Source organism: Erinaceus europaeus, chromosome 3, assembly GCF_950295315.1.
Source record: "Erinaceus europaeus chromosome 3, mEriEur2.1, whole genome shotgun sequence".
Taxonomy (NCBI): Eukaryota; Metazoa; Chordata; class Mammalia; order Eulipotyphla; family Erinaceidae; genus Erinaceus; species Erinaceus europaeus.
Window position 1 is genome coordinate 80745669 of NC_080164.1, and position 23037 is coordinate 80768705.

Sequence of the window (23037 nt, forward strand, 5' to 3'; positions counted from 1 at the left end):
GGTGGTGGGAAGGGAAGATGGTCTGAGATTGATAAATTAGGTTGAACTTAACTATTGCAGTTAGTGTGATGATTCTGATTTTGGAAAATAAAACAGCTACTAGCACTTTTCCTCCTCAATCCATTTTCCTGTTTACTGGTCCCCTCATAAACAGAAATAAGAACAAAAAGTGTACACACAAAGTGAAACTTGGGTTGGGTTTGGTGGATTGCACTAAGCAGGGACTCCAAGGACATAGGTCAGGGATGGGGTTGGAGTGGACTTTGTGGTGCATGGTGATGGAAACAGACTTAAGCTGGGGTTGAGAGTATTTTGCATATACCTGTGATTGTGAGATGAGAAATTTTATCTACATATAAAAAATACATTGTAAACCATCACAATAAAAAATGAAATAAATTCAAATAGATATCTCTTGTCAGACTTTTACCAATGATTGCAAAAATATTTTTAGGAAAACACAATTTAAAATAAATTAAGGGGAGATTGGGCGGGTAGCACAGTGGATAAAGCACACATGGCACCAAGTGAAAGGACCAGAGTAAGGATCCCGGTTCAATCCTGGCTCCCCACCAGCAGGGGGGTCGCTTCACAGGCAGTTAAGCAAGTCTGCCGGTGTCTATCTTTACTACCCCCTCTCTGTCTTGCCCTCAACTCTCAATTTCTCTCTGTCCTATCCAACAACAACAACATCAATAACAACAGCAATAATAACTATGACAACAATAAAACAAGTGCAACAAAGGGGAAATTTTTTTTTAAATAAACTAATGATGAATAAGGGCCAGAAAGTGGTGCACCTGGTCGAGCGCACATATTTATACATCTTTCCCATATTAGGGAGCTACTTTCCTGATCCAGCCTTCTGGTCCTTTTCTAGACATGACATCATCTTCCCAGACAATAACTTGAATCCACCTGCATCTCAGATTTCAGGCTCAGAGAAAAAAAAATTAGTATAGCCACAGGCCCTTTGGAATATAACTAAAATATGCCTACTAGCTATCTACAAAATAGAGGATCCCCCAACTCTTCATATGGACCACTCCAGCCTTTAAGTTCATGATTGATCAACAATTTGTTTGGCTTTGTGTGTTAACTATCTTTTCAGCCACCAGATGCTAGCATGATGCTGACCTGACTTCCCTAGCAGACAACCCCACCAATATGTCCTGTAGCTCTGCTTCCCCAGAGCCCTGCCCTACTAGGAAAAGAGAGAGGCAGGCTGGGAGTATGGATCAACCTGCCAACGCCCGTGTTCAGCAGGGAAGCAACTACAGAAGACAGACCTTCCACCACCTGCATCCCACAATGACCTTGGGTCCATACTCCCAGAGAGTTAAAGAATAGAAAAGCTATCAGGGGAGGGGATGGGATAAGGAGTTCTGGTGGTGGGAATTGTGTGGAGTTGTACCGCTTATCCTATGGTTTTGTCAATGTTTCCTTTTTATAAATAAATAACAAAAATGATTTATACCAAACAGTAACTTTGAATCTTGAAATCTTAAATAATCAACTATTCTGATGCAAGAAAATTCTGCAGAAGAAAGAAACTATATGGGACTTCCTTTTAGTTCATAATCCAACCACTGCTCCATACCCTCTATTTAGGTTCTTACAATTAAGGTGACAGTCTCTAATGTGATGGCTGTTCCTGGTTCTGAGATGATTGAATCTTCTAGGCTGATGAGAAATGCAGCTGTTTCAGACTAATCAACAAGAAACTCTGATAATGGAGCTCAGTGGAGATAACAGTGTGCCGGGAAATAGGTGTTGAATATAATTTCAAAGGTCAATAGATACACTAAGCAAATGCAGTCTGAAGTCAAACACATGAATAGGATGGTAAGAGACTGCACTAGTTTTCCACCTATTAGGATTAAACATTCTAAAGGTATACCTTTGTGGGTTTATTATATTTTTATTATCATACTTTATTTTTCCTCAGCTTTGTTGCTTTTACAAATTAAGATTTTCTTTGCAGCATGGTATAAGTAATTCATCACAGAGTATTTACATTTACTTGCATTTTCTTATTGACAGACACCTGAATCTACCATTTCCATGGATTGATATATTTCTTGAATATTGATTTCCCCTTCACATTTGACTCATCTATACACAACACTAAGATAGGAGTTGTGATATATCAAAAATGAGAAGATAGAATTCATGCCCTTGTATGGCCTTGATGTAGTTATATAAGAACAGGTAAATTAAGAACATCATAACATTAAATGTGAGATCAGAGTACCATAAATACTGTTACTGTCTTTACTTATGTCTTCCAATTATTTTGCATTCATCAACTCATTAAATTCAATGCTATGGTCATTTCATTGCTCTTACTTAGTTGTCTTCTTCAGTCACTCAAACAAATGGGTCTAGAGAACTTTTCAAATAAAAGACTCTGTAGTGAAACCCTAAAGTGAGTTCTTCCTAACATCTCTATGTGAGAACTATTACCAGAAGTCTAAGCTACTAATTCTTCAGAGACTTCCAGCATGTATATAGCATATTGCAAAACAAGCATCAGTCTCCAATGGGTAAAAATGTGACAAAGATGAATTAACATAGAAAGATGGAAGAGGGAGTCAGGCGATAGTGCAGCGGGTTAAGTGCACATGGCACAAAGCACAGGGACTGCTTAAGGATCCCAGTTCAAGCCCCTAGCGCCCCACCTGCAGGTCTACAGGTATATATCTTTCTCTTCCCCTTCTGTTTTCTCCTCCTCTCTCCATTTATTTCTGTCCTAACAATGACAACATCAATAACAACAACAACAATAACTATAACAATAAAACAAGGGCAACAAAAGAGAAAATAAATAAAAATTTAAAAAAAGAAAGATGGAAGAATTCAGAATTTGTTAGACAGCAGCTAATATTTGCTCATCTTAAAAAGAGGTAAACATATGTAACCAACACCATTCAGGTAGAGGCCTTTCCAAGACCTATTTTGCAAATACATTAAGAAATACACAAAACAGGGGCCAGGTGGTGGTGCACCTGGTTGAGCATATGTGTTACAATGTGTGATGACCCAGATATGGGCTCCCAGTCCCCACCTGCAGGGGAAAGCTTTGCAAGTGGCAAAGCAGAGCTTCAGGTATCTCTCTCTTTCCTTCTCTATCTCCACCTACACTCTCAATTGCTGGCTGAAATATATATATATTCAAAATAATACATTTAGGTGTATGTTTTATTTTGAGTGAAAATCCTACAAATTCATGACAACTTTTTACCACTTCCTTAAACCCCTGGAAAATTGAAAATTAGGAATAAAATCCAGAATCAAGTTTTTCTTTTTTTACCATAAATATATTTAGTATCAGAGAGACCTATCTATAGGGTAGTGCTAACATGTATTACAGAACATCTGCTTTTATTTTATGAGTTATTCTCCTCTCACCAAATTAATTATCCTTATCCTTCTTTGAAGTCTTAGGTCCAATTCTATTCCTTATATAGGGATAAGCATCTTCATCTGACCCCTCTTCCTTCAGAATTCATATCCATGTGAATTCTGTGATTATATGTAATTCTTTTTTTTCTTTTTTCCCTACCAATTTTTCTGTCATTATTTTTATTGCTCCATCAGCCCAAGAGGACACAGAGGATTAAGGGAAAATTTATTCTCAGTGACTACTAAAGCTTGGGTGTTATCCACCCCAATTTTATGGAGGAAAAAAGATAAACAAAACTAAGTTTGAAAAGACATGAACAGCACACACACACACACACACACACACACACACCAGGAAAGTGAACTAGATAGAATGTAAACATTGGGATGGTTCCATTGGAGGGGTTGTGCCAGCCTCATTACCCTCTGCAAACTCAGCTGTCCCACAAAGACAATGTTTCTCTTTGATTTTCAGAAAACAGTAGTGAAATATTATCTACAATTTATTTGTTATTAAAACAGATACCAGATAAATTAAATTGTTTTATCTCATATAAATATAAATTGTCAAACACCAGGTGCAAACCATTTGCTTGCTTGAAAGATACAGTTTTTTAATCTTCCAAACTGCTATATGCTTTTTCTTTTATTAATATGGTGAATCACATTTACTGACTTATGTATGTTGAAACTTACCTGAAATAAATCCCACTTTGTCATGATGCACAATCATTTTTTAAAATACTGCTGTATCTAGTTAGCTAGGGTTTTGTTAAAAATCTTAGCATCTATGTTTATCAGAGAAAGTGGTCTGTAGTTTTCTTTTTTTGTTGTATCTCTGTTTGCTTTTGGTATCAGAGTGATGAAGAGGTTGAAGAGATGACTTAACCAGGATACATTGGTGAAGTCATCTGCCCAGGGAAGTTAGGTTGGTGTCATGGTAGCATCTGCAAATTGGTGGCTGAAAAGCATTAAAATATAAATGAGACCTTCAATCCATTTTTCCCTCTCATATTAATTAAATAGTGATTTGTGAGATTGTAAGTTAATAGGAGTGTATATTAACACCATTCCCACCATGCCCCTTCCCCTCTCTATCTTCCCTCCTCCTGCCCAGTTAAGCTGAACATTTACCCTCACCCTCCACCCAGATATTTTTACTTTGGTGCCCTACTCCAAACTCAGTCAGATTCTGCTTTGAGTTTCCCTTTCTGTTCTTCTTTCTCAACTTCTGTTTATAAGTGGGATCATCCCTTTGTCTTTCTGACTTATTTCACTTAACATAATTCCTTCTACCTCCATCCAAGATGAGTCAAAAAAGGTGAGTTCATTGTTCTTAACAGCTACATAGTATTCCATTGTGTAACTGTACTACAGCTTTCTCAGCCATGCATCTGTTGTTGGGCATATGGTTTTTTCCAGGTTTTAGCTATTAATAACTGATTGAATGTCTCAAACTTTTTGATGCATAGACCATTGGCTGAATACATGTTCCTTCAATCTAAGCACTTAAGACTTCAATTTGGAAATCAGATTGAATTTTAACAGTGGATCAAACTATTAATACATTTCTTATAATGACTGCTTCTTTGAAATATTGTCTTCAAAAGGCTTAGACCAGGGAGAACAGAAGCAACTAGTGGCATTACTTTATAAGATACAGCTATATATAAATAGCATAAAAGGTCATAAATTATGGTGAGGTCTTATACGACACAGCAAATCCTAAATGGGATTTTCAGAGTTAGTGCAACTGCCAAATGATTTGGTTATAGCTATAACTATCTATTGCTTTATTAAACCCTAAGACAGCAGGAACCTCCCCTTATCTCTATAAAGTCTATGTTTCTCCCAGTCCTGAAAACTCTAGGGTGAGGATAACTTTCCTGCATCCTTCTCGCAATTCATACCAACTGATACTGCATCTGCTGACCCCAACCTAATCAATGCAACCAGTCCCACCTCAACATGCTTCACTTAGGACCGTGTCCAAAGACATCAGATGTGGAATGTCAACTCTTCAGCTTCATTATTCTGGTGAAAGCATTCCTATTTCACAGGACTCCTTAACCCCATTTCGAGTAGGGCACTTCTTAACAAAACCTCAAAACCTAGATCTAGACCAGGTCCCATGATATTGGGCATATGTATATATATCCATAAGTTAGGGGAAAATATATACCTTAAAGAAAAGTGCACAATAATTTGCAGTGAGTCAAAAAATGAAGCAAGTAGAAGGAACTAAACAGGCACTGTTGTTTTCACCGGGCTGGCTTCATGGGTGGGTAACAGACGACCTGGGACTCACGGCTGGGTTCTTCTTCTTCTAGCGTTTGCCCTTCTTCCGTAGCCAGTCAACAGCGTCAGGTTGAGCCTGATGTAAAGTTTCGAGACCTCCTTTGAATCTGGAGAGGTGGCAGTCGTTGACTATGTGGGTCATAGTCTGTCTGGAGCCGCAGGGGCAGTTCGGGTCGTCTCTGGCTCCCCAGCGATGGAACATAGCGGCGCACCGGCCATGGCCTGTTTGATACCAATTGAGGAGGGCCCAATCATAACGTGCTAGGTCAAAGCCGGGTTGACACTTGCAGGGGTCTGTGATGAGGTGTTTGTTCTTTACCTCAGCTGACTGCCAACTCTGTTTCCAAGAGTCTGGAACAGAGAAGTTCAGTGTAGGTGTAGCGGACCAGATTGGGTGACGAGACATCAAGCGTTGGACAGGGTGGGCAAAGATATCCGCATATATTGGCAGGTCCGGTCGAGCTTTCGGAAAGCAAACTGGCGTCTGTTCAGTGATCTTACCAACGAATCTATTCCTGCAATTCCAATTAACTCTATCCCCTTTGAAGATTCCTACAGGCACTTCCGCCAAGCCATCTTCAAAGCAGCTTCCCAAGCCATTCCTCATGGGAGACGTGCTAACTATACGTCTTGTCTTGATGCTGAATGCGAGCAACTACTAAAGCAGTATGATGAGTCGGGAAACCCAGATGTGGCTGACCATCTCATTGCCTCCCTGGATGCAGCACGCCAAGCCCACTGGCAACAACTCATGGAAAGTCTGTACTTCACCCACTCAAGTAGGAAGGCCTGGAAGCTTCTTCACAGACTGGGTGCCGGTAGCCAACCCCCTCCCGTCTCCCATCCTCCCGTATCTCCAAACTCGGTGGCCAGTCACCTAACTCAAGTTGGACGAGCTAAGATCGACCCAGTCTGGAAAAGAGAAATTTCCCATGAGTGGTCATCCCACTTCCGGTTATCTTGTCCATCTCCAAAACTGTCTCCCTTTACACTGTCTGAACTGGAAGACGCTTTGAAGAGGGTTAAACCGGGAACAGCTGCTGGCTATGATAACATCACCCCAGAACTCATTCTTAACTTGGGCCCCAAGGCAAAGAAGTGGCTCGCTTCATTCCTGTCCCACATCTTGGAATCTGAGTCTATGCCCAAAGTTTGGCATCGTGCGAAGATTATAGCAGTTTTGAAACCAAAGAAAGACCCAACACTGGCCGCCAGCTATATACCAATTTCTCTCCTCTCCGTGTGTTGCAAACTCCTTGAGAGGCTGCTTCTGTCACGTATTTCTCCTCTTACAGAGAAATTCCTATCACCCGCCCAAGCTGGTTTCCGCCCAGGAAGATCTACCTGCGAACAAGCCCTGGCCCTCTCAACTTACATTGAAAATGGATTCCAGAAGAATTTAAAGACAGGTGCTGTCTTTGTTGATATCACAGCAGCCTATGACACGGTCTGGCACCGTGGTCTCCTAGTCAAGATCTCAAGATGCCTGCCTCCATGGGTGGCCAACACTATATCGTTTCTTCTCCAAAACAGAAGATTCCGGGTGCATCTGGGTGACAAGTCTAGCAGATGGAGACTTGTCTCAAGTGGCCTCCCCCAGGGCTCTGTTCTGGCTCCTACACTATTTAGTATTTACATCAATGACCTCCCAGAAACTTCTTCAAGGAAGTTCATCTACGCCGATGACATCTGCTGTGCAACACAGGCATCCAAGTTCGACATCCTCGAGGAAACATTCATGAAAGACATGTCTCTGATATCTGATTACTGTAAAAAATGGCGTCTAATCCCTAGCACTGCAAAAACGGTATCATCTGTTTTCCATCTACACCATGCCTCGGCCTCGTGTGAGCTTAATGTGCAGCTTGGCGATATGAGAATCCGGCATGAAGCCCAGCCAGTCTATCTTGGTGTTACTCTCGATCGCACTCTGTCATTTCACAAACATCTCATAAAAACTGCAACAAAGGTGGACACGAGGAATAACATCATTGCAAGACTGGCCAGCTCCTCATGGGGCGCGAGCACTTCCACACTACGATCATCATCTCTGGCATTATGCTATTCCACTGCAGAATACTGTGCCCCAGTATGGTTCCGTAGCCCCCATGTCCACTTGGTCGATTCCAAATTATATTCCTCCATGAGGATAATTTCTGGAACCATCCATTCCACCCCGGTTCCATGGCTGCCAGTTCTTAGCAATATCGCCCCGCCAGATATTCGTCGGGATGCGGCATCATCTAAGTTCATTTCCCAAGTCTACGTTCAACTGGACCTGCCAATATATGGCTGGGTTGTAAGCAGTATCTCTTTATTCATGCAGGACGCAGCACAGTCTATACCAAGCTAAGCTAAACTAAACTAAAAACTACAAACAATCTTGTCCTTATAAATATACTAGCCCAGTAGGGTGGGAACAGGATGCGACGCAGAGAGGGTGGAGAGAAAAGTGACTGGTGAAAATCAGGGTATGACAAGGAGAGGGGGTGGAGCAGGCAAGAATTCTACCACTGAACCACCAATGCCCTGGAGGAAGGGTGGTGCTTGTTAACAGCGGTTATGTAAATAGAATGAAGTGGTTATGTAAATAGAATAGTGTTAAGCAGGGGGATTAAACTAATGAAACAGAAGGGGTTTTTAGAAGCATACCAACAAGACACCTTAATGAAATAGTTTCTACTTAAACCTAGATACCCTCCTCACCTTCCTCCTATTACATGTTTCCCAATCACTCCAAAGCTAATCATGTCAAAGTAAGGACTACAAAAGCTGAATAGGGGCAAGAGACTGGCATACTTTAACAATGACTCTTTAGTCACAACCAAGTCATCTTATCACCAGGGGCCCTAGTCAGGGAGCCCTGGGGTTCCCATACAGATATGTTGGGCCTAAACCTCTAACAGATCCCTCTCGCCACTGTCACTGGCCATCTCCATCAGTAACAACATAATGGACGCCTTTGTGGGCCCCTATTGGACCTGGCCCTCAATGTGTATCAATAATGGTAGGGAATGTTTCATTCTCCTATGGAAGGTTGGAAAACATACTCTACCTACTACCCAAGGAAGATGGGTCTTGAAATTAGTGCAGCCTAGAATGTTCCTAGCCGTAATCAAAGAATGTGAGCCCAGACCTATAGGGATGCAGAGGTTACATGGGCTCCTGTGCTGAATGTAGACCCCAGATCAAACTGGTGGGGTTTACAGTTAACAATATTTGTTTATTTTCCCCATATTTGGGAGCTACTCTCTTCCCTGATCCAGCTTTCTAGTCCTTTTTATAACTATGACAATATCTCCTCAGACAATAACCTAGGCCCACATGCATATTTGATGGCAGGCTCAGGCAAAAATTCATAAAGTCAAGGGCCCTTTGGAATATACATAAAGCAGACTTACTAGTTTTTCCAAAACAGAGACCTCAATCTTCATCTGCAATATTCATACCTTTAGATTCATGATTAGTCAACAATTTGTTCTGCATGATATCATAACTCTTTTTCAGCCACCAGGTTCCAGATGATACCATGATGCCAATCTGGATTCCTTCGGCACAGGACTCCACCATGTTTCTTGTAGACCCGCCTCCCCAATTCCCTGCCCCACTAAGGAAAGAGAGAGACAGGCTGGGAATATGGACCAGCCTGCCAACACTCATGTTCTGCAGAGAAGCAGTTACAAAAGCCAGACTTTCCATCTTCTGCACTACACAATGATCCTGGGTCCATACTCACAGAGGGATAAAGAATAGGGAAACTACCAAGGGAGAGGATTGGATATGCAGCTCTGAGGGTGGGCATGTGTGGATATGTACCCCTCTTATCCTATGGTCTTCTCAATGTTTCCATTTCATAAATTAAATAAATAAATAAATAAAGGAAAACAAATTGTTTAGTAAGAAAGAACCTAAAGTTGGGAGTATAACAGATGAGATTTGGAGTTTTTGTGTTGAAGAAACTAGAAAATCTATTTTAGGTTTATTCTGGAAGAGGGGCTCATGGCTTTACTACTATTTACCTGAGCATGATATCTAACTTGAAGGTGGGCTGAAAATATTGTTAGGAACATGGTTGGACATAGAACTAGAAATCTGGCTAAGGGCAAAGAGTAGCTCCCAATTATGGGAAAAGTATATAAATACCATTAACTGTAGACCCCCCATCAATCAGACCTAAGGACCATGTCTATACATATTTAGCATGGGAAACTGTGCAAACCTCTGCATCCCCACCAGTCTGAACTTGTATCTCATGGTTATAGCTAGGAACATTCTCATTCCCAGGACTTAGAGATAGCTCAGCAGGTACAGTACATGTCATGTACACAAGGCCTTGATGCATGATTTAAAAATAATGTTGCTAACACAGAATTCTTCATGAAGAAGAAAGGGATAGTAATTAGAAGTCACACACATAAAGAAGGGCATGGGAAAGGCAAGGAGACACCAGTTCTACTTGCTCCACAGAATAGGTCTTCCCTAGTAGAGGACCTTGTATCAAAGAGAATATTTCTCCTTCCAAGTCCTCTCCTGTGAAATCAACCTTTGGATAAAGACATGTTGGGGGTGGGGTGGCTTTTACCCCCCTACAGCATCAAGGACATTTTCAAGATAAAGTTTCTTTTTAGAGATTTCTTCTAATGTGTGGATAGCACAAATACAGGTTAATTAATGCCCTTTACTGATAGATGCTAAAAGGTCAGGTTACTTTTTCAACCCACCATTGCTTTTGAACCACCAGGGTAAAGATTTACACAGTGATAAAAACAAACACTACTTTATTGTTTATAAGCAAACATGATGACTTGAATTTTACCTTTTAATTATTCATGAGCTTTATCTGGGTAATAGGAGGAAGGTCCAATTTTTACAAGCCAAGTAACTGGAAAAGGTTGTATCTGTGACAATTCTAACCTTTGACTGAAGAATCAACTCACTGTGTCAGGAATATTCCTGAAATGAAGCCAAGCCATTTTAATTACCCTGGTGTGGGTTCACATTCCAAATGTTCACAGCAGTGCTCCTCCCTTTCATCCTCTTATAAAAACCCAGTTATTTCTAACCTGAAAATCCATTACAGATCCCAACAAGACAGGTATGTAGTAGCTGAGAGAAGTGTCCCATGCACTTGCAGGGGTCATATAGGAGGACCAGTGCCCTCAAGGTACATAGGAGCTCTGAGACTCAGCTCTAAATTGAAATTGAGAGGTCTCATGGGTAATAAGGAACACAGATATTCCAGTACTTCCAGAACTATAGAGATGGATGTCACCAAGATAACTTCAATATTTGAGAAATAAGCAAAAGACAAGAGTACAATCAGTGGGGTGCTTGCATGATCTCATCCTGACCTCACTTTCTTTAGGGTCTCTTCTAGTCTCTTTGACCACAAACAGGATGATGACACATGCCATGGCCCTCCTCAGCATGTCCTGGATGCTGCTTTCCTGCCTGATGCTCTTATCTTGTCCTGTCCAAGGTAACAGTTTTTTTTTTTTTTTAGCCTCTAGCACTGGGTTCTCTGTGCATTATCAGGGATAAAGTGGAGGTACCTTTATGTAATAATTTTGTTAATTACATGGTTTGTTTCTGCACAGAGAATTTACCTGTATTTCCTCCATAATTTTTCTTACTTTGGGGTTCGATTAGTAGGGGGAAGTGCCACAGTAAATTGTTGTGATTCACAGTAAAATTGTGATAAGATCATTTCACCTTACTCCAATGGATGAAATATATATAGGTGGAGAACAAGTTACGTTAAAAGATAGGGTGAAGATGGGGCAGGCAGTGGCATAGTGACTTAAGCATACATGATGCTAAGCGCAAGGACAGATGTAAGGTTCCTGGTTTGAGCACCCGGCTCCCCACCTCCAGGGGAGTCACTTCACAAGCAGTGAAGCAGGTCTTTAAGAGTCTTTCTCTCCCCCTCTTGGTTTCCCCTTCTCTCTCAGTTTCTCTCTGTCCTATCCAGCATCAACAGCAATAATAGCAATAACAATAAGGGCAACAAAAAGAAAGAGAGAAATGGTGAAGGAGAATAACTGAGGACTCTGTGCATAGACCATAATCTCTGAAGAGGGAAGGTTTGGGTTTCTAGATGAAGGAGAAGAAAAAAGGAAGAAAGTAATAGACAGAAAGAAGGAAAGGAAAAAGAAAGGAGAGAGAGAGAGAGAGAGATGATCCCTAATGAAATGGGGATGGTTCAAGAGCAAGGGATCCTGAAAGTGCTGCCAAGAGAGGTAGTTAGGAGTTTGGTGACTCTTCACTCTTTTCATGGTCTCTCTTGTCCATTTCTACCTGCCCTCCCTCCCCTGCCCCAGGTGATGCTTTACCAAAGGAAATGCCATCTCTACGGAGCAGCTGTCCTAAAGGCTCTGCAGCCTATTTCTCTCACTGCTATGCCTTGTATTTGACACCCAAATCCTGGATGGATGCACATGTGAGTGACTGGATCTGCAACTGGGCTTATTATGGAAAAGTTCATTACAAATCAAGTGAGGGGGTTCTCAGCTATCCAGAGCTTCCCTGATGTGACCATTAAATCCCACATCTCCTCTCTCTCTCTCTCTCTCTCTCTCTCTCTCTCACACACACACACACACACACACACACACACACACACACACACACACACGCACAGACACCTCACAACTATTGTTCTATGCATCCTAGGAAGCCTCAAGTTTCTTCTCTTCTCCCACTTGCCCACACAGATGGATTGTCAGAAGCGGCCTTCAGGACACCTAGTGTCTGTGCTCAGTGGATCTGAGGCATCCTTCGTGGCTTCTCTGATCAAGAACACTTTTACTACCTCCAGTTACATTTGGATTGGGCTTCATGACCCTACAGAGGTAAGGGTTCAACTTTTATTTTTGTTACTTCCAATTTGTTATTTTCATTCTATCTACTTTTTTCCCATGCCAGACCTAAAAATATTCTAGAATGTATTGGACTTGAGAGATTTGGGGTGATATTTGAGAAAAATGCAGTTCCTGAGACAACTCAAATTGAGATTAACCTGCATTTTTATGATTTGACAAAATTCACTTATAAGGCCATGTGACCATTCTCTGAGCATGTCTAGTTTTGTGTACAGTATCAAAGATAGTATAAATGAAGATAAGGTATCACCTTATGAAGATAGTATAAATGAAGATAAGGTTTCACCTATGAAAAGATAGTGACTTTTATACTCAGAGGGTAGTTCCAAATGTACTCTCAATTGTTAAATCAAAGACATTGAAATTGGAGTAATCCCACTCCATTTTCTGGGGATTTTTCAATTTGAGACCACCAGTCAAAGAAACAAGTAACTGGGATATTTTTGCAGAGGAAAGCTTTTTAGGCGAAAGAGTAGACAATTTCCAGGGTTCTGGGCTTGGGTTGGGGATGAGGAATCCCAAAGGGACAAGAAAACATTTGATTCCAACTTCAGCGACCCAACGGCAATGGATGGGAGTGGAGCAGCAATGATGTACTGAACTACCGTGCCTGGGAGAGAAATCCTCCAACCAGTCCAAACACTGGCTTCTGTGCAAGTGTGACAAGTAGCTCAGGTAAGAAATAGGGGATCTATACTGTGCACATTCTTTCTTTATCTATATCCATTTTCACCTGGCATTCACTGAGTTCTGCTAAGATAGAAATTCTATGTTGGTCCATCTTCTCTGTTTCTCATAGCCTCTCCCTTTAACTGACTTTCTCATGAATAAAAAAATTTTTTAAAAAATGACACTGGAGAAGGTGAGGGACAATTTTTTGAATATGTCATTATCATGGAGGATGCCTCTCCATTATGTCAAATGCACCAGAAACACCATTCACTTTAACTCTTCTGTCTCTACAGGTTTTAAGAAATGGAAAGATTATGACTGTGATTCTTCATTACCCTATGTCTGCAAATTCAAAGGCTAGGTCATCAGGCTTAATGGGAAATCCAGTTTATCATGGACATGAAACTAATCTGACAACCTGGTCAAGAAAATCCTCCTCTCCAGACACTCAACTTCATCACTTTGTTTGATCTTCCTTCTTCCCCAGCTCCATTTCAGCCTTTTAATGTGTTCCATGACTGGAGGTTTAAGAAAGCAAAATAAAATATTGTTATTCACACTGTGTGCTATTGCTTGCATTCTTACAGCAGGACATAGAGGAAGAAATGTGTGTGATAGCAAAATCTAGGTTTTGGCTGAGTTTCATCAGTTCCATGCTGGGAAATTGTGCAGATGCTGTCACATCTGCCATGTTGTGCCCTCAGGACACTGTTGATTCCCTGTGATAGTTGAAGTGCTATGGTTACTCCTCCACCTTCCCATTCTCATGAGAGTTATTATCCTACCCTGGAGTGCTCTGGTTACTCCTCCCCCTTCCCATTCTCCCGAGAGCTATTCCCATAAAAGCCCTCCTTCTTCCACCCCTTTCTCTCTTACCCTCCTTTCACTTTGGTGATTAGATGCAGGGAAGGTTGCTGCACGAGACAGCCACTTTTGCTACCTCCACGTGGTCCAAACTGCTGCTTAACCAATTTAAGCGCAATAAAATGTGGTAAGGCAAAGAACCACTGCTAGAGCCCCAGGCATGACAATCATTAGCATAACCATTGTGCAATACACTGTTTCTAATTGAGAAGGTATTTGAGAGCTTCACATATCAACAACATCCTATTTGTTTTTACCCTTTGTTACACCCATACAAGATGGAGACACACCCTAGGTGTGCGCAGGTTTTTTTGACCAAGTTAGTTAAAATATATTGATTTTTGACTAATTTTTTACCTCAGACTTTAAATGTAAGTTAATTTTACCTTTATGAGAATTATGTTGAAAACCTTTTTCATTTAACTTTGCCTGGTAAGAATGTAGCCTTAAAGTTACATTTCTAACCTTTAAGTTAATGTTTACCAAACTTCAAGCACACACATAAACATGGTCTTCAATACATAAGGAGAAAAAATTTTGTTACGAAGACATGTCATTTTAAACATGAGTTTAGATCTGTACTGTCTTAGTTGTTGGGGGGCTGAGTTGTCCAGCAGCTGCATATTCTAGCTCCTCTGCCTTCAGAGCCGATCTGGGCATCTCGGCCATGGGGCCCAGTCCCAGCAGGAAGCCCGTGGTCTCCGGGTGGTCCGGGATCTGCCCAGATTTCATAGCAGGAGGGTTGGCGGGCCGGTTGTGCAGAAGTCATGGGCCGAGGTGCCCCAGGGCGGGGGCCAGGATGGGCTGAAGCTCTGCCTGCCATGACCGCTGCCCTGCTCCCAGCTGCTGAGCAGCACGGAAGGAGCCTGCGCCCAGAGTTCCGCATCACGCGGTGGCAAGTAGGCTCCTGAGGGCTGGTGGTGGGCTGAAACCAAAGTGTGGCCCAGAGAAAAATGTTTCAGAGGCAGGAAACTGTCTCATGAAGAAAGGGCAGAGGCTTTTAGAAACCTCTCCATAAGTAGAAAGGCAGGCCATTGTGGCTTTACTTATCTGATCTTCTTTGGTCTGTTGCATGTGTGGAGCCGAGATTCTTGTCCCTGTTCAGGGCGCCATTATGTTGTTTTCTCCAGGCTGGCTACATGGGCGGGAGATATAGACAACCAGAAACTCGTGGCTGAGCTGAGAATACAGTTTAATCTTTATTCACGAGTGGGCAAGCAGTCTAACAACCTAATTATAACACAATTTTGTCTTTCCCTATCTCTCTCCTCTGGCCGCAGCACCCAGAACCAAGGAAGTACATAGGATAGGGGGCAGGGAGAAGCAAGAATTGCGAAAAGGCAAAGACCAAACCAAAATCTCCTGGAGACAGGGGAGTGAGACCAAACCAATGTAACAGAATTACTATGCAAATAGACCACATCAAGCAATGTAACAGAAGGGATCCCAGAAGCAGAACTAGAAGCATACCAACAAATCCCCCTTTTCTTTTTAACTAATTGACCATAGTATCAGGAGTGTGGGATGAACAGAAACCTATACTGTTCAGGCATTTTCAAAAAAAAAAAAAAAACTGGCACAAACTTGGAAAAACAAGTAAGTGAGCAACAAGAACCAGTGTGATGCCAAGGGAAGGCCTGAGGGGGGTGTTTCTTGCCTCTGTGGGCAAGGCTTTATCAAGCTAAAGGACATTTCCTGTCTCTGTGGGCTTTTCTTGCCTCGACGGGCGTTTCCTGACTCTGTGGGCATTACCTAGCAAAGAAGGAGGGTATTTCCTATAGAGTCCCAAGGCAGCTGGCTGCAGTCAGTCTTTGAGAAAGCCAGCAGCATAAAGGGAAGCTGCTGTAGAGTTGTGTACCAGTAAGTCCGATAGAAGTGCCAGTCCAAAGCAGATGTCCACGGAAGAATGTCCAGGGGGTGAATTGTTGCCCAGCTAGCTCAGTCGGTAGAATATTAGACTCTTAATCTCAGGGTCTTGGGTTCGTGCCCCACATTGGGCACCAGGTGTCAATTGTGGCAGCAGGATGCAGAAAAAGGAGGTTTGGAGCAGAAAGGGAACTCAATCCTTTATTTGTGCTGGCACCTGAGAGTTGGGTGAGAGAGCAGCAGTTTGGGCCACATGGAGGTAGCAAAAATGGCCGCCTCATGCAGCAACTTTCCCTGTGTCTAATCACCAAAGTGAAAGGAGGGCAAGAGAGAAAGGGGTGAAAGAAGGAGGGCTTTTATGGGAATAGCTCTCGTGAGAATGGGAAGGGGGAAGAGTAACCATAGCACTCCAGGGTAGGATAATAAGTCTCGTGATAATGGGAAGGGGGAGGGGTAACCATAGCACTCCAACTATCACGGGGAATCGACAGTGTCCTGAGGGCACAACATGGCAGGTGTGACTGCATCTGCACAATTTCCCAGCATGATACCCTCCACACCTACTTCCTATTACAGTTCTCTCACTCACTCCAAATATAACCTTTCAAAGCAAGGACTGCAAAAACTGAATAAGGGCAAGAGAGATGCATACTTTAATGATGACTCTTTAGTCACTATCAGGCCACCCCATCTGCTGGGGCCCTCTTTGGAAAGTCCTGAGATTCCCAAACAGACATGATGGCCCTAGACCTCAAATAAATCTCTCTCGACTTGTTACCTGTCATCTCTATCAGGAACAACAAAATAGACCCATTTGTGGGCCCCCTATAGGACCTTGCCCTCAACTTGGATCAACAATGATAGGGAATATTCCATCCTCTGAAGGAAGGATGGACAACATACTGTATGCTATACCTGAGGAAGATGGGGCCTGGTATTGGGGCAGCTTGGAATGTTCCTACTCATGACCACAGAATGTGAGCTCAGATCTATAGGGATGCAGTGGTCATATAGTCCCCTAAGCTGAATATGGGCCCCAGATCAAATCACATCAAATCAATAGGGTTTATAGTCAACAATACTTATACACCTTTCCCATATTAGGGAGCTAATTTTTCCCCTGATTCAGCTTTCTGTTCCTTCTCCAGCCATGACACCATTTCCGCAGACAATAACTTGGATCCAACTGCATATCAGATTTCAGGCTCAGGGAAAAAAAAAAACTAGTATAGCCCCAGGCCCTTTGGAATATAACTAAAATATTCCTGTTAGCTATCTACAAAATGGAGTACCTCCCAACTCTTCATATGCACTATTCCAGCCTTTAAGTTCATGATTTATCAACAATTTATTTGGCTTTGTATGTTAACTCTCTTTTCAGCCACCAGATTCCAGATGCTAGCATGATTCCAACCAGACTTCCCTGGACATACAACCCCACCAGTGTGTCTTGGAGCTCCATTTCCCCAGAGCCCCACCCTACCAGGGAAAGAAAAAGGCAGACTGGGAGTATGGATCAACCTGTTAATGCCCATGTTCAGTGGAGAAGCAATTACAGAAGCCATAACTTCCACTTTCTGTATCTCACAATGACCTTGGGTTCATACTCCCAAAGGATTAAAGAATAAGGAAGCTAACAGGGAAGGGGATGGGATACAGAATTCTGGTGTTGGGAATTGTGTGGAGTTGTACCCCTCTTATCTTATTTTTTGTCAATGTTTCCTTTTTTATAAATAAATAAAGAAAGAAGGCAATAGACAGTTATTGCTATAATCACACTATTTGGCAATTGCGTTAACTTTGAAAAATTCCTTTGTTAGGATTTGCTGTATAATACACAACATCACCATAATTTATGTCCTTTGTTATTATTTGTATATAGTTGTGCCACCAGTTGCTTCTGTTCTCCCTGGTCTGTGCTTTTAAAAGAGTCAATATGTCAGAGTCTCAATCAGCCTATGGTCTGTGCATTATAAAGTTTGAGAAATTCAATCAATTTTTCCTCTCTCATATTAATTAAATAGTGGTTTATAAGACTACAAATTAATAGGAGTGCACATGAATACCATTCTAACCACAAAAAGACTGTCCCATCCCATCCTCTACCCCCCACCCTCCCACCCCTGGCCAGAGATGCCTAACCTCCACCTTCACCCTCAACCCAGGGTTTTTACTTTGGTGCCCTACTCTAGAGTCCAGGGTCTCAAGGAGTATCAGATAAACTTTCTTTTCAGTCACCAAGTTGAAAATATTAAGAAATTATTCATTATGTCTGTTAAAAAGACTCACTAAATTCAACAAAAACAAAATAACTATTAAGAGATTAGGAAGAAGAACTGAACAGACACTTTACCTAAGAGTACTTACAGACCAATATGAAACAATATCATTGAAAAACAAAACCTATCAAATAAATGAAAATCAAGATAATACAAGTATACTACCTCACACCTGTGAGTATGGTCTGCATCAAAAAAGTCAGAAATTTATTTGGGCTATTGTGAATGGTGCTTCTATGAACAAAGGTGTGTATAGGACACTACAGATAGGTACTTTCATTTCCTTTGAGTATAACCTCAGGAAAGAATCTACTGGATCATAGTCCAGGTGCCTTTCTAGCATTCTGATGAATCTCTGGACTGTTTCCCCCAGAAATTCTATCAATTTACATTCCACCTTTAATGTAGGAGAGTTCCCTTCACCCTAGACCCCTTCTTTTCTTTTCTGATGTGTAACATTCTCACAGGTGTGAAGTGATACCTTATTGTTGTTGCTATTTGCATTTACATGGTCATCAGTGACAGAACATTATTTCATGTCTGTATACCTCAAACTTGGAAGCAACTCAGATGTCCAACAACAGATGTGAATTTTACAAAGTCATCTTCTTTGCTATATATTAAGTATAACTTAGGGGAATCACGCCGTGAGAGATAATTTAGGAAGATAAGGACCAAGACTGAATAATCTCACTCACAAGTAGAATGTAAGAAATAAGGGCAGTAAGAGAAAACTGGTATTAGTTGTAGTGGCCAGCTTTGTGCTTTGCTGTGGTGTGTTTTGCACCAAAGAAAAAGACTCTGGGGAAGAAGAGAAAGGTGTGTGGGAAAGATAAACTTCGGGGTTCTGATGTATAATGGGTGGGTGGGTGGGGTTCATTTGTGGAAGGGGGGTATATTGTCTGGGAAGACATTGTCAGAGTTGAGAATAGTACTATAAAGCTTGATTAGGGTAGAGTACTCAGTTGCTACCCAACTTAAAGAAAATATATAGTTACAATTTGACTGTTTACTACATCAATTTAACCCAGAGCCCATGTATATTCATATTTAGCACAGGAGCCTGTATATTCTCCAAGTTGCTGTTCAGCTGAGCTCACAGTCTATTTTCACAACTAGAAACATTCTAGGATGCACTCAGTATAGGGCCATTCTTCCTCAAGTGGCAGAGTAGGATGATCCAGCTTCTCTTTAGTGAGTGGGGAAGTCCCTACCATTGCTAGTTTATAGTGAGGGTAAGGTTCTTTATTTCTCTCTCAAGAGTCAGGGTGGAGTGATGAAGGCTTTTTTTTTACACTTTTCCTATAATATTCATTGTTTCATAGGTGAGCTTCCCCACTGGAGTGGTAACATTTGAGAAGGCTGTACCTAGGATGAAACTGAAGGCTTTGCCCACAATTTTGGCTCTGACCATAGGTTCCTGTGGGGACAACCTGCAGGAACCTGGTCAACATCACTCCATCACCCATCCATGTTCTTCATCATCATCTCTCTTGGGTTCTTTCTTAGGTGGGTGGGTTGCTGCTCAGAGGATTTGTGTGCCAGGCTTCCGGTGATCTCTTGATCCTGGGGACTGTGTGTCACCCTGCTCCTGTGTGGGCAGTCTGTCTCCCAGTGACCATTTTCCTAGCAGTAGGTACACTGGTCTGTCTCTAATGGGCCTCTATGGGTCAGAGTTCCTTGCAGCCTACCTTTCAGCTTCTTCTGCCCCTTCTGAAAGGTGTCTCTTAGGGCCACAGCCAGGATCTGGGCCTTCTTCTGATCTCATTTGTCGCACTCCTTCTGAGTGATTATGTCACAGCTAGCCATTACCTTTGAGATGATGTCTATGAGTTCAGAAATGTTCTTGCCCACAAATCCTTCCAGGTACTACAAACTTCTGCGGACATCAGGTGTTGAATGGGTAATGAATACTGTATGATCATGGACCAGTTCTCAGGTGCCTCAGGGTTGAAAGGGGGTGTTTCACCAATAGGGGTCACACAGTCTCTCAGAATATTGGGTGGCAGATTCTGTTTTGCATTGGACAATGTCAGACTCTTTGTTCATATTTGTAGCACTGAATGTTCCTGCCCAGGCTCACTCTAGGATGGCTCTCCTCATAAGTCTCAGAGTTTTTCTCAGCCTTTCTGGGTGCTGGGATCCTAGTCAAGCTGCTCCAATGGAAGGGAATTAGCAGCATAAGACTCTTTCTTGAGAGTGTCAGCTAGGGCACTGGATATGAACCATTGTCATGTAGCTTTGGGAATTCATTGTCTCTCCATGAAGAAGGGACACCAGATGCTGTTTGTAATCGTTGCTACTTAGGCTATGGGTCTATAGTTGTTGTTAGGAGGTAAATCATGGCCTGGGGTTTTTCAGAATATGAGGGTGTGTGTTGGCACCAGTTCAGAAGCTCAATGGTGGTGAAGGGCTGGTAGACAAGGACTTGTGTGCCAGCCTGTGCTAGCACGGTCGGAGCCATCAGGCTGAAGAAGTGGAGGGCCTGGTTGCTGCCAGAGTGGTTATAGTCTGACAGGTGGCTCAGGGACTAACTGGTCAGTAGGTGGTCTGGACATCAATCTTCCAGAGGCAGGGTCTCTTTCCCATCTGTTGGAACTGCAGTCTGGTCTGTCTGTAGTGGAGACTGGCTGAGGCAGCCCCAAGAAGGGCTCTTGTGGCAGCAATGTCAGTGATGGTGGGCTGAGAAGGGTGACTATGATGGCTCTGGGAGAGGTTCAAATAGTCCTTCCCATATAATACTGCACATTACCCAATTGAGCTTCTGAACTTCCAGTAGTACTTCCCTAGATGTGACAATTTGATGTATGTGGATTATTTTAAACTGAGGGAAATTCAAGTTTTGCATGCTTCTAAGAAACTCTAGACTCTCTCTTAACTACCTGGAAGAGTTTAACTTCAAAGTATTGCTCATAATAACAGTAATACCAGAAATTACTTTTTTATGACCCTTCTGTATAGCAGGGGAACTATCTAGCCACTGAGCATCTGTTCTTATAGTAGAATTGATTGCTCCCTTCTTCTATGGAAGCTTCAGGACACATCCAATTTCTTTTTATTCCTTCCTTCCTTCCTTTCTTAAAAATTAAATTATTATATTTGTTTATTGTATAGAGATAGTCCAAAATTGAGAGGGAAGGGGGAAATAGAGAGGAAGAGAGATAGAGAGACTACTGAAGACCTGCTTCACCACTCATGAAGCTTTCCCCCTGCAGGTGGGGACTGGAGACTCAAACCAGGTTCTTGTGCATTGTAATATGTGCACGGCACCAGGTGCACAACCACCCAGCCCCTCTTTCTTTTCATTTGGTTTATTTTTATTTTTTTATTAAGGGGTTAATGCTTTATGGTAAAATAATTAACATAGGCATACAATTTCATTATGGACTAGGCCCCCAAAGTTTTAATCTTACATTTATTCCCCCTTCCTTTCCAGAGTCCTTTGCTTTGGTGCAGTACACCATGTCCAGTCCATGTTTCACTTTGTGCTCTATTCCACCCCTCTCTGCCACACATATTTTATTGAGTCCCACTAATAAGTGAGATCATTTTATGTCATCTTTCTCTTTATGGCTTATCTCACTAAACATGATGCCCTCAAGTTTCACCCAAGAGGATGCAAAGGAAAGAACCTTATCATTTTAAACAGCCTAGTAGTGTTCAGTTGCGTATATATACAATTTTTCATCACTCATTTGATGTTGGATATGAGTTGCTTCCAGGTTTTGTAAATTGCAAACTGTGCTTCTATGAACACAGGTATACACAGATCTCTTCTGACAGGTGTTTCTGTTTCCTTTGGGTAAATTCCAAGGAGAAGAATTGCTGGGTCATAGGGTAGGTCCATTCCTAATGTCCTAGTAAGTCTCCTAATTGCTTTACACAATAGTTGGACCATTTTGCACTCCCACCAGCAGTGAAGAAGTGTCACTTTTTCTCTATATTCTCTTCAATATTTAAAATTTCTATCCTTTCTGATGTATGACATTCTCAAAGGTAAAAGTTATATCTTATTGTTGTATGTACTTGCATTTTTCTGATGATTAATGACTTTAAGTGCCTTCTCATATATCTGTTAGCCCTCTGGACCTCTTCTTCATGAAATGTCTGTCCATGCCCTTGCCTCATTTTCATGTGTGTGTGTTTAGTTTAGTGAGCTCTATGTATTTTAGTTATTAGTCTTTTGTTTGATGTGTCTTATGTAAAGATCTTCTCCCATGCTAAGCCCAGATAGTCTTATTGTATGCCCTAATTTTGGGGTGCACTAAAGTAAGTATGTAGCCTTCCTAAAATATCCTCTTTAGATTGACTGAGTTAAATTGAATGTCATCAACTTCTAATCAGTGGGCACAAACTAATTCAGCCTAAAATAAAAGTCCATTGCTATCTCTGAGCTATAAGTAACGTGGATTACGAAGAAAAAATAATAGTGAATTAATGTACTGTATACAAATCAATTTTATATGCAAATTTTAGGAATTGGGAGGCTCATATAAAATAGGATAACCCAGATATTTTTCCCTAACTTTAGGGAATGTAACCTTTAGAGAGAGAGAGAGAATAAGAGACTAAAATAGTAGGGAATAGAGGTACTGTTATCCTTGATGTCCTGTAGGCATACAATTATGAAAGCTTCAAAGCAAAATATTGAATAGAGGGTAAGAAGAAATAGAAAATGACTTTCCTATAAAAGTTTTTTTAAGTTTTAACTATATGGCTAATGAGGGATTACTAGGGAAAAATACCAAAGTTTTCTCTTTTTTTCCTTTTTT

General features: G+C 41.6%; 1 protein-coding gene across 1 annotated transcript; it reads left to right on the forward strand.

Moving 5' to 3' along the window:
• Window positions 1–11072: 11072 nt before the first annotated feature.
• On the forward strand, window positions 11073–13769 carry LOC103118628 (regenerating islet-derived protein 3-gamma-like). The gene is made up of 5 exons (XM_060188592.1): window positions 11073–11182; window positions 12024–12142; window positions 12417–12554; window positions 13139–13259; window positions 13550–13769. Exons 1-5 carry the CDS (start codon window positions 11101–11103, stop codon window positions 13615–13617), a joined length of 528 nt encoding a protein of 175 aa, XP_060044575.1. The 5' UTR covers window positions 11073–11100; the 3' UTR covers window positions 13618–13769.
• The last annotated feature ends 9268 nt before the right edge of the window (window positions 13770–23037 follow it).

What these genes read in the sequence shown, in the direction of transcription:
- LOC103118628 (XM_060188592.1), top strand. Translation starts at nt 11,101, where the DNA reads ATGATGACACATGCCATGGCCCTCCTCAGCATGTCCTGGATGCTGCTT. An exon ending in CTTATCTTGTCCTGTCCAAG is followed by an intron (nt 11,183 to 12,023) that starts GTAACAGTTTTT and finishes CCCCTGCCCCAG; the next exon opens with GTGATGCTTTACCAAAGGAA. An exon ending in AAGTGTGACAAGTAGCTCAG is followed by an intron (nt 13,260 to 13,549) that starts GTAAGAAATAGG and finishes CTGTCTCTACAG; the next exon opens with GTTTTAAGAAATGGAAAGAT.